This window comes from Lissotriton vulgaris, chromosome 3_1 (genome assembly GCF_964263255.1).
Source record: "Lissotriton vulgaris chromosome 3_1, aLisVul1.2, whole genome shotgun sequence".
In the NCBI taxonomy this organism is placed as follows: Eukaryota; Metazoa; Chordata; class Amphibia; order Caudata; family Salamandridae; genus Lissotriton; species Lissotriton vulgaris.
The window spans coordinates 1575317253-1575329530 of record NC_141689.1 but is presented as its reverse complement, the minus strand read 5'-3'; the positions used below and the strand labels follow the sequence as shown (position 1 = coordinate 1575329530).

General features: G+C 44.0%; 1 protein-coding gene across 2 annotated transcripts in view; it reads right to left on the bottom strand.

The window, feature by feature from the left end:
• The window catches only part of ECPAS (Ecm29 proteasome adaptor and scaffold), a 780178-nt gene that overhangs the window by 128975 nt on the left and 638925 nt on the right, over window positions 1-12278 (bottom strand). For both annotated transcript variants that reach the window (XM_086962068.1, XM_086962067.1), the window contains exon 42: window positions 1760-1974. In XM_086962068.1, the coding sequence (XP_086818194.1) occupies window positions 1760-1974 (215 nt within the window). The remainder of the gene's footprint in view (window positions 1-1759; window positions 1975-12278) is intronic.

The window sequence follows — 12278 nt, the reverse complement described above, 5'->3', positions numbered from 1 at the left end:
TCATAGTGTGCAGCGTAAGTTTTCAGAAATATTTGAGAGCTGTCTTGTAGGAGTGTTTTGCTACAGGGTAATAAGACCTTCTGCAGCTGCGCTCAAGTTTTTTAACAAAGGCTTTTCTCAGCTCTTAGGGTGGTTTGAAAGCCTGAAAGTAGATGGCTTGGATCTTTTGGACGCAAGTGTTTTTAAGAGTGCAATAAGAGGCAAAGCCTTAGCGATCCATTGATTAAATAGGCGTTAGTCATTGTCAGGATTGCCTGTGAAAGATGGAAAGGTAGATTGAAAAGAGAGCACAAAGGCCTCCTTTGTAACATTCTGCCACTTTCTCCTACTCCGGTGCAGTCTTGGCCTCTAACAGGTTACATAAGCCATAAAAAGTAAACACGACAAGGAAATGGTCCATCCATTCCAGAGGCATGGGAACACCGATTTGGAGACCAGTAATGTTGGAAAAGCTGATGTCCAATATGTGGCTTGCTATATGGGTGGGGTCAGGTTAAGGCCTGCCAGGTTCTGGGTCAACTGAGAAGCCTGGAGCAGTTCGGGTCAACAACATGAGTGTTAATGCTTGCCAAAAAAGTGAAGTTGGTATATTGTAAGGATAGTTGGACAATAGCATCACATAGTTGAGGTAGGCAGCTGTTGAAGCAGTCTGGGAGTTTAAAGATCAGCAAGTTGGCAAAGGAGAGAAAGGGTAAGGTTGATGCAGAAGGTGAGGCCCTCAATAGTCCCAATTTGGTCAAACCTAGATGACAAAACCTCCAACGTATCCCTGAGTATAATGGCTATACCACCTCTCAACCTATCTCCATCCTGGTTGCCACACAGGATCCGATACCCTGGGGAATGGCCAAGGCAAGGTCTGGATTAGAGCCGTCCTTGAGACATGTTTCAGTGAGAAACATGAGATTCTAAGTATTTTCAGATAGTAAAAGCCCTATGTCAGGGCAGTGTTTGGGGAGGGACCTACAGTAAATAAGGTTGGCTCTAAAGCCGACCACTCTGTTCAATGCCACGTGGGGTATCGAAACCCCTCCCCAGGCGTGGCTAGAGCCTTTAGGGTGGAATCACAAGCTTTACACAGAAAGTCAGAGGCACTCAACTGCAGGGTCATAAAGCAAGCTAGAGTGGCACAGACCGCAATTCAAGGCTGGGAGAGCTTCTCTTGTAAGGGGGCAAACCTGAGAGGTAGAGAAACGAGCAGCATAGCTGGCGCTGGACGTGATCCGTATGTGTGCAGGCACAGATGTGCTTGCCTTCAGCGCATCAGTGGGGCGCCCGCTGAACGTCTGTTGCGTCAGTCACCTTAAGTAGGTGCTTGGGAGCTGCTCTATAGCAACAAGACCACTAACCCAAGCAAGATGGATACCAGAAAATGGTCCAGTGGAGCAGAGTAAAAATGGTGCCACGTTTGGCAGACAAGTAAAATGCTCCCAAAATTGCAGTGTGCAACCAACAGAAATGCTTGAGTAGCAGCTAAAGTTCAATAACAGCAGAATTTCCTCATGGATTTCCCCACAACATTTTGTAGACCTAACTTTGCATTACTTACAATTCAACAGTCAATACAAAAACTGTTCTTAAAGTAAACAAAACAAATATCTGAGAAAGATACACTTGGTCTTCAATCTAATATAACAATTGCAAAAGATTCAGTTGGAATTTTGATAGACACATCAGGTGAAAAAGTTTTTTTAAATGTTATATGCATATAAAGGTAGGATATAAGAACATTTATGGAGGGTACACTTAGATACTTTACCTTGCCTGCCCATGTGCGACCAGGCAATCCTTGTAAAAGTGCATTGAGCATCAGGCCTAGATTTGGTGGTACCAGGGAACCAGTCTGCTGTTTAGCAATAGAGGCCATGGTAGCTGCACCTTGGGCTTTCATCTTCCATGACTGGGACTGCAAAGCCTTCTGTGTGATGAGTAGCAGTTCCTGCATATACAATTTAATCCCACCTCCAGAACTCCCTATATGCATTGAAAAAGAGATACAGAGAATCTTTATAAAAACCTAGAACAACACAAAATGTTAAATATGTGTGTGTTCACTATTTAGGCATTTCACTATTTCACTGATTAAGCAAATCAACATTGTTTAACTATTGCATGATAATGAAAGTCCAATTTAGAATAACAGACTTAGCATATGCATCAGTATGTGGATCACTGAATGAAAGACTGTTAGGAATGGAATAGGCACAACTGTAGTAAATGGAGATCATGGAGCCCCACAGGTACCTTACTAATAAAGAAATATCTCGGCAATCCCTACTTTGGCAGTTTCCAATAATCCCGGGAAACTAAGCAAGTCCCAAAATAAGCGGTCAACAATCTTGCTTCAGGACCCATTTGACTGATTATGTGCGCCAACCACTTTTCAGTGCTTTGCACAGGTCTCCTGCCCTATTGCCACCCCTAGTACATGGCCCCTTGCGAGTCCAAATTACAGAGGGAGTTCTGCTGTGAACCAGTCTCAGGTAGCCCTTGAGATTGTTCCTTTTTCAATCGGCTTCCACTCACTAGTCCAAATACATTTTGTGATTACCCCTTTGAACAATCCCTTTTCCCACAGCAGCGTTGTTTTAGACTCTTTCTTATGACTGTCTAATCATATTCCCTGCCTCCTACAACAATTATTTACTCTGCCATCTTGCCATGTGTGCCCTTTTTATGCCTATCCAGCCTGTCTCACACTGGCGACCCTTATTCCTCACCACTATCTGTGTCCCATCTCCCTCCTGCTTCCCATCTACTAATCTCTTCTCGTACTCCCTTAGTCTAGCCCATCTCACGTATGTTGAGGATTTTTTACAATCCTGTTTTTATGCAATATTAATAAAGTGTAAAATCTGGTTTTACACTCAATTACACATGATGAATAAAAGTGTGTTTTCCTAATCCTTGTAAACTAGGCCTCAATTAGATCTAGCAGGCATCTTTTAAAAAAATCAATGTCTCTGCTGTCCTCCCCGTGCAAATTTCACTGTTCGTTATTTCTGTAGCACGTAGTAAAGAAGAACCATATTTGTTTATTTCCATAGTCATAGTTCATGCTGTTAATCTTCCCCGGCCCATTCATAAAACCGTATCTCTTTCCAAGGTCCTTCTGTCTGTTTACTGTACCCTATTAATTTCATACTTTGCTGATGATCATATATCGAGTTTGTTCCACCATCTCCGGATAACATTATCATAAAGAGGGCAGAATCAATATCCATGTATTGGGATAGTTCTTAGGTGCTAAAGCAATATGGCGCTGAATGAATTTGTGACCCGATTTGCTATAAATGTAACATATTTGACCATTTCACAATGAATATGGTGTATTAATAATTTAATAAATGAAAATAATGCATAAAAAACTTCGGTTTTCAGAGGTGAGGCAGAACTTCTGTGAGATCTTTCCTATGCTGCTTGGGATGCTGTCCGTTTTTCTCTTGATTCTGCTGACCATTTGGGACTTAGAATAAAGTTGATTTGGCACTTCTCTGTAATACCCTTTTAGCACAGTGCCTTCACAGCATTGTACCTTTATCGCATAAGACGCAGCTTCTAAAGACTTTTCTGCTACCCTTCAGAGCCTGAACCTTACCTCCCACATTCTGGCTCCCACCCACGCCCAGGGCCATATCCTGGACCAACTTTGGTCACTACGTTGCGACGTTTCTTCTCCTACTATTCTCCCCTGCATCTGGTCCGACCATGCCATGATCTCATTTCGCATCCACTCGGCTTCTGCCTACAAGGTGCCTCCTCCCAAAAATGTACTGGCCCGCAGTTGGAATGAAACTGACCTCAACTCTCTCTCGCTTTCCTTGGCTTCCTCTGTTCCGGATCTTACTGACCTCTCTTTGGATTCGCAGACTGTCGCCATTAGTACCTGGCTCTCCTCTTCCTGCGATCAGGTCGCCCCGTTCAAGAAGGTCAAATCTGTTCGCCCGTATGATGCGCACAAATGGTTTACCAACGAGCTCAAAGTTCTCAAACTTGATCTTAGGAGGTCGGAGCGTCATTGGAGACGGAACTATTGCCCTAATCTTCGCGCTAAATATAAACCTCTTTTGAATGATTATAAAAGAGCGATCCTTGCGGCCAAAACCAAATACTTTACCGAGAGAGTTGCCCTATCAGCTAACAAATCCCGAGAAATCTTCTCCCTGGTTCACAACCTGGCTACCTCCGACCGCACCAGTACCAGCACTGTTCCGTCTCAGGCCCTCTGTTCATCACTCAATGACTACTTCATTGATAAAATCACTAATATCAAGGCCAATATCCCTACGGTACCCCAACCCGGCCTCTCATGCTCCCTCCCCCTGCCTTCCTCCTCTCTGGATCATTTCCCTCCCATTTCCACGGACCGGTTCCTCAACTTGCTTACAAAAGTCAAGTCTGGATGTCCGGCGGACAGCGCTCCTGCACGGATCCTCAAAACTCTTTTCACTAGCTGTCCTGCTCCCCCTTTTGCCCTTCTTAATGCCTCCTTAGCACTAGGTTCTGTTCCTTCATCCTTTAAATCCGCTATTGTTCTCCCTATTCTTAAAAAACCTGGCCTGGATCCCTCGCTCCCTTCTAATTTTAGGCCTATCTCCCTCCTCTCTTATTTGGGAAAGATCCTTGAAAGCCATGTCACATCTTGCCTGTCCAATCATATTGAGGAGCACCACCTTTTGGCCTCCCATCAGGCGGGCTTTCGTCCAGGCCACTCCACGGAGTCAGTGGTCATCGCCGTCCTGGACGAACTCAAAGGGAAAGCTGACATCAATCTCCTCCAGGCCCTGGTCCTTCTCGATCTGTCCGCTGCGTTTGACACGGTCGATCATTCCATTCTTCTCGACCGCGTCAGCGCAGCGGGCATCCGGGGCACTGCCTTTTCTTGGCTTGAGTCCTTTCTCCAGGGCAGGTCCCAAGCGGTTCAACTTTCGGGCTTCTCCTCTCCTCCCCGCCCGGTCACCTGTGGGGTCCCCCAAGGTTCTTCCATTTCCCCTCTTCTTTTTAATCTTTATATCCACCCTCTTATCGCCTCTCTTCTCGAGCTGGGGGTCTCTGTGTATAACTATGCGGACGACCTCCAGCTCGTCTTTGATCTTTCTTCCCCTTCTGTTTCTCTTCCTAAGTTTTGTTCCACTTTAGTCTTTATATCTGAATGGATGAGTTTCAATCATTTGAAGCTCAATCCTGACAAGACGGAGCTTGTCCTCACGGGTGGTCCCTCCAACCCCTGGTCCCCGGCCCACTGGCCTCCCTCTTTTGGTCCCCCCCTTCACCGGTCTCCTCGGTCCGGACCTTGGGCATCAAGGTCAGCCACGACCTTACCATGCATGCCCAAGTTAGTTCAGTAGTATCCTCCTGCTTTCTCGCCTTATTCGGAAAATCTCTCGCTATTTTTCTACGGATGCCCTCAAAACCATAGTCATGGCCCTTATCACCTCTCGCCTTGACTATGGGAATGGCTTGTACGTGGGCATACCTGCCTACGAAACTCGTCGTCTTCAGGCCATTCAAAACCAGGCCGCCCGCTCATTCTTCGCCTTCCCAAATCTTCCCACATCACTCCTACACTCAAGTCCCTCCACTGGCTTCCTGTTCACTTTAGATCTTTCTTTAAATTGGCTTGTGTGGCCTTTTGCGCTCACACCCGCTCAGCTCCTCTCTTTATCGGATCTCTTATTTCTCCTCACGTCCCTAGCCGCACCCTCTGCTCTTCTTCTCTCTCCCTTCTCCATGTTCCCCGCTTTCGTAAATCCAGAACGGGAGGCACCCGATTCTCGGTTTTGGCCCCCCGTTTCTGGAACAGCCTCCCTTTGTCCATCCGCTCTATCCCCATCTACACTCACTTCCGCAAAGCTCTTAAAACGTTTCTGTTCTCCCAGGCCTTCCCTTGTTAGTTTTCCCGCGCGCCCTCTGTGAGTCTGGTCTAACCCTCAGCGCCAGGAAGCCGCTTGGCCGCAGTGCGCTTAATTAAGTTCTTTTTTCATTTCATTTCATTACGTCTGAATTTTGTAATAAAATCATTTAATTATTCAGCTGATCTAGAATTCAATTTTTGAGTGGGCCCTTTTTTTTTAATTGACAGTTTTCTGATATTTTAATGTGTTGAGAGGTGCCTTACCCAGTGACACATTGCCTCATGAAATTGAGGTTTAACACTGTCTATAATTCATTGAAATGTGAGTGCTCTGTTGAGGTAAATATTTAGGATGTCAAAACTGTGGTATTCCCCACACTCACACCTATGCGCCTCTGGACATCAACTATCTTCTCACCAGCATGTGTGAAAATTATCCCATGATTTGCTAAGTATTTAATATGTAAGGCGCATCAAATTTAGCTATTAACACTATTTTGTGACAATAATGCACGTATATCAGTATGTAGTTAAGGTATTTCAACGTTTGTTCAAATATCAAAAACTTGATTTTAATACACTTCTGACATTGTCATTTGTTTACAGATACCACTGCACAATTTAAAGCACCAACCACATGGAAAGAAAGGTGCTGTTTAAATTTAGTTTAGCCCAGAGAGTCAGTAGATACGATTGAGTAGTATTGTAACAATATTTTTTGTTAGTGCAGGATGAAGGCGCTCCTTTGTGCTCAACATTCTTTGAAATGTGTGTCAGCTGGTGCAGTTATGTCTCCAAACTGTTCTCAGGGTAGAACAATGTTTGGCCTTTTTGCCTAGGCCTTGCTTCTAATATCACCTTGTACAGTTTCCTTTTTGGTATGCCAGTAAGATAGGATCCCAATGAAATAAAATAAGAGATGGTGTTCAAGATATGGGAGAAGACAGAAAAACAATTCACAAATATGTAGCCCTAAACATTTTACATGTTTCTACCATCTGACACGTACCACCTCGTGGATGGTGAACATCTTGCAGCAATGTAAAAAACATTGTGTAGATTGGAGAGGAGGATATTTGGGCCTCTACTGATACTCTTCGGTCTCACCCAGATTATTCTATTTCTAAGTTACTTCTGCTCCTGTTCACATGCCCAGTCTCCTCCTCTGTTTTGTTTCTTCACTCTAGCTGTTCCATAATTAATTACTAGTTGCTCTGACGATTTCTAGGATTGTCTTCCTCGATAGATGTTAAGAAAAGTCTGAAGTTTAGTTCTGTTTAACTCGTATTTCCCACAAAATTTGTTTACATTTTGTTTGAAAAGGTTTTCTTCCATTTGCTAATTTGTCAAAGTGGAGACTTAACAACTTGATAATTTCTGAGGTGGTATAAACAGTATGACTCTTATGTCATCTTAAAAATACTGACACGTCTAGCAAATATTTTTAAATAATTGCATTTCAAAACAAAAGCGAGAATTAGACACGCCAATCAATCTTCATGTGCCTCTGACACTTATCTGACAAAATCAGCAAGCAAGTAAAACAGACTCAACCCCAGTATTACGCATTACATTTTAAAAATTGACTCTTTCACTTAACTGGATTTTTACATATTAAAGGTTTCTTTCTGGCTATTTTCAGGCCAGTGTTAACAAACTGATTTTCTCATTCACAGAACGGATTCCACAAAGACATTTTCTTGTTTTGGATCTGTTATGTGCTGAAAATGGAAAGTGGCTTTAGAAGACATGCATGTTTCCAGCAGTCCAACTTGGAGGTCGGTGGAATTGTTGTCAGTAGGAACCTGAACCTTTCCTTATTTCTGTGGGTTAATGTAAGCATGAGCACAGGATCCAAAGCTGGTGGGCACGGAAAATCTGGGGCAGCTGTTAGTTTCTCTGCATGCCATTTTCTCATCTTCCAATGGTGGTGCCAAGCAGATCACACTCTCAGGCTCTTCAGGCTTATTTATTTTAATCATTTATTTTTGCATTGCTATATAGTGCACTCAACCATGAGGTATCAGTGCGCGAACATTTGCGTAAACAGCAACGCATCACATTATCATTACAAGAAACGATAAACAAAATGATAAAATGTAACCAACTTAATGACTTTTTAAGATCCTTTGGGCAATCTTTAACTCAGTCGGTATCAAGACCAATAATATCGTTCACTCTAAAGGAAGGTCTCCTATCCTACTGAATGTCTGAAAGCAGTGTAGCAGCCCGCCACCCCTGACCCATGATACAGACATCAATGTTAGCATTGCCAAAGGAATAGACAAGGAAAGGTTTACATTTGCTACTCCACCTAAGTCCATGCTTAATCAAGGTCTTCAAATATGCCAGAGAATGTTTACGCATGTTGATTGCGGTAATACATCATCTTCTGCACCATTGCAAACCCACATGGAGGCTGCAGTAAGTCGTTTTTTGGGTGCTTTTCTGGGTGTTTATATGAGAAAGAGGACATTAAAGTTAATATACCTCTGCAGTCAACAATACTATGCTGTTAAGCTCTCTGTGGGAGGTCAGGAGAATACCTTCTGCTTCAGGAACTATCTTTATTCCGTTCTGTAGCTGGGAGAAACCTGGGACCCATGTACTAAGGCACCCCCAGCCGACAGTGCTACAAAACAAAACTAATGGCAGGCCGTGAGCTATACAAATGTCAATAAAATTAGTTCTACAGAAAATGGCTTCTGCAGGTGTTCTTTGACAATCTCTATACGCACTCTTGTACTGGCAAAAAAAACACAATCACAAGGTCATGCTGGCGAAAGAGGAAGGCATGCACGTGAGTTGATATCCAAAATGTCATAGCCCATCCAGACATTCATGGGAAGCCAACATTCCACCACATGAAGACCCATATGCCAATTCTGGAAATGTCAAAAAGTAAGACCTCATTGAAACTATAATGCAGTTGAGCATCATGAATGTCTTTATCAACATACGTCTTCGCTGAGACACAACAACTAGACCGCAATTTAGGATTTACAAGGCATATCTTTTTTATGGCAGTAGCCATGTTCAAAGTAAAAATGTAGGCCTGACTACTTAGTTTTTACTTTGACACACCATTCTGTCCCTGACTAGAACAAATAAATAACTATCAACATTTTAAACTCTAATTTCATGAGATGACCCTGAAGAACATATTACTTACTTTCTGTAACGCTCTTTCTGGTGGCTAGTTTATCTAACCATACACAAAGCAAGAATTTACTCTCACCATAATAAACATCCTGGAGTGATCCCTGCTCTGGTACAGTATCAGAGTGAAAACCAAAAAGATAATGGAGCCTCTCTTAATAGGTGGCATGACAACAAGTGCCCTTTTGTAATTTTGAAGTACAGCATCGATCGAGCCCGGGCTGGAGCCAGTTTGGGATTGGATAAAAATGTCAGGACCGAGTCATTTTTTAGCATCAGCATCGGCAACTGATATGCGTCATGGGGCCGGTGTGGAAGTCTGTACCAGAGTTGGTATGGGCCCAGTTGTAGTCCCCAGGGAACAGAAGTGCTCCACTGGAGGACCCTGTAGTTTCCTGGGGTACAAAGGCATGCCGGATGGAGAATGAACCACACTGAATATCTGCCGCATGTCCTCTCTGAAGGCCTCAATCTGCTATGTTGTTGATGACAGCCCAGAAAACTAGGGTATGTGGTTATCAACTGAGGAATCATCTTGGTGACCAGAAACCTTGATGGAATGCAACTTGCACATTGATGCCCGAGAACCTTCTCCTTGTAGTCAGAGTGGTGGGAAAGGGTCTAATCCCGGTTCGCTTTTTCATGCTTGCAATTGAACACTGACTTACAGAATTTGAGCAGGAAGTGGAACGGCCACCAGAATGGCCTTGAGATCGGGACAAAGCCTGTGTGTGTGATTTGGATAAGGAGCAGGTCCTAATTGATGGCTACAACAACGTCTTGTGCTCTGTCACGTACAGCTCTGCCTCCTGGTCTTGAATCACCCTTTGCATGCATGAGGACACATTTATCGCACTATTTAAGAGCGGTGTGCTGAACCAAGGCACCAAAGACACACCTCATGTGGATCAGTGACCGATGGGGGCTTCCTGCAGTCATGGCATGGCTTGAATCCTGTCATTTTCGGCAAGGACATCAATCAATCATCAAGGGTTTGTGAAGCATGCCTACTCAGAATGGCCTTGAGATCGGGACGAAGCCTGTGTGTGTGATTTGGATAAGGAGCGGGTCCTAATTGATGGCTACAACAACGTCTTGTGCTCTGTCATGTACAGCTCTGCCTCCTGGTCTTGAATCACCCTTTGCATGCATGAGGACACATTTATCGCACTATTTAAGAGCGGTGTGCTGAACCAAGGCACCAAAGACACACCTCATGTGGATCAGTGACCGATGGGGGCTTCCTGCAGTCATGGCATGGCTTGAATCCTGTCATTTTCGGCGAGGACAATCAATCAATCATCAAGGGTTTGTGAAGCATGCCTACTCACCCGAGGGCATCAAGGCACTGAGAGAGGGCGGAAGTATGTGTGTGTGTGTAAGGGGCCTCTGATCCATCTGGCCGCTGGGGATCAGTCAAAGAGCCAGGTCTTGAGATCCTTCCTGAAATGGGTCACCGACAGGGATTGCCTGAGGTGGAGAGGCAGTGTGTTCCAGGTCTTGGCAGCGAGGTAGGAGAAGGATCTTCCTCCGGTCCTGGTCTTGTGGATCCGTGGTACGGTGGCCAAGGCCAGTTGGGTGGAGCGGAGGTGTCTGGTGGGTACGAGGAATGAGAGGCGGTAGTTCAGGTATGCTGGTCCTGAGTCATGGAGGGCTTTGTAGGAGTGTGTGAGGAGCTTGAAGGGGAGTCTTTTGTTGACTGGGAGCCAATGCTATTCCCAATTTCACTGTTTGAAGCTTGAAAGTCGTCAAGACACTGACAAATTTGGGAGCAAAGCTCTGATTCCGCCTCAAAAGGTTAAGTTCTGTCGCTTCTGGGGCAGTATGGAGTCAATGCAGAGCAGCAATAAGCCACCTATTGTCGCACATGAGTGCTGTTACGAAGCATCTCCTTATATATTCAGGCGTCCGAGGAATGTTCTAAAGTGAGAAATCTGTGGTTAGAAGTATCCATCAGAAATTCTCTGAAGTGGGAAACACCACATAGTAGAAGAGTATGGCTAAGCTTAAATTGATGCCAAGTAGTGCTTAAAATGGAGATAAATCAGAGTGGGACCTTAAAGGCTAGGCTATACCGCCACATTTCATAGGAAATGCTTGAGGACAGGGTGGTTGGAACAAATGTGCAAAAATGACATCTCTGGAGTCACAGTGAAGGTCAGAAACTCTAAGAGACACTGGGTTGAGGAAATTACTTTGGTGCTTAGGGATCACTTGGCAGACACAGTTGTGTGCTTCACACAGCCATATTGTAAAGTCTCAAACACGTTTTTGCACGTTATCAAATGGTAAATTACAGAAACCAATGACTCAACAAGGTCCTAGTGAAAATCATTGGCAGATACAACTAGCTATGTTGGATCAGTAAGCAGAACATTTTGTAGTTCTGCCACTGAATATGGATTCCGTAGAGGTATGAGGACTATTTGAACCTGGGATTACTTATCACAAACTAAATGGTGTCTAAAAAGGGTGTACCCATACTAAATTGTGGCACTTGATGGAGGGAGGTGGGGTGGAGAAATCTATTATTAATCTTCTACTGGACATCTACACTGGCTCAAATGCCAGAGTAAGGCATGGAGTTAATGTTCAATGCACTGAGGATTTCTACACTGACAGGGGGGTCAGGCAGGTGTGTTTTTGCTCCTTTCCTCTTTAAACTTTACAGGAACAACTTGGAGATAATGTTGGGTGTACAATTTGATTCGGGTGCACATGGAAACAGCAAAGCCAGAATCAGTTTGAGAAGGCCATAACCACACTTTTTGCTTTCTCCAAGAAATTAAAGTCTGAAACCCTTTAGAAAGATGGGTACTATCTATCGAGCAAAGTGTATAGTGTTGGCTACTTATTGGACAGATGTCAGGAATATGTAAAAACCACAAAATTATCTTGATATACCGATATTAGAACTAGCCAGCTGCCGTTCGGCTTTAAGTTACTCATAAAGAGTTGGGACTACCTTTTCAGGAGGATCCGATTAGGCTTCACTCCCTTCTACTTTGGTATAGGGTGTGGACAAACGAAGTAGCAAAGCTTAGTCTAACAATTCAGGAATATCTCACTCTTGACTTAGCTTTGCACATTCCCTGGTTGAGGCATATTAAGATCCGTTGCTCAAAGCTGGATTGACCCCAACATATTTAATGACCCAGAATGTGTGAGCTGGATGAGTAAGGGTGCGTAAAAAGATGGAGCCCACAGCTATTTGAAGACGAAAGACACCAAAGAGAGTGTCTACAAATCAATGTCTCTATGTATG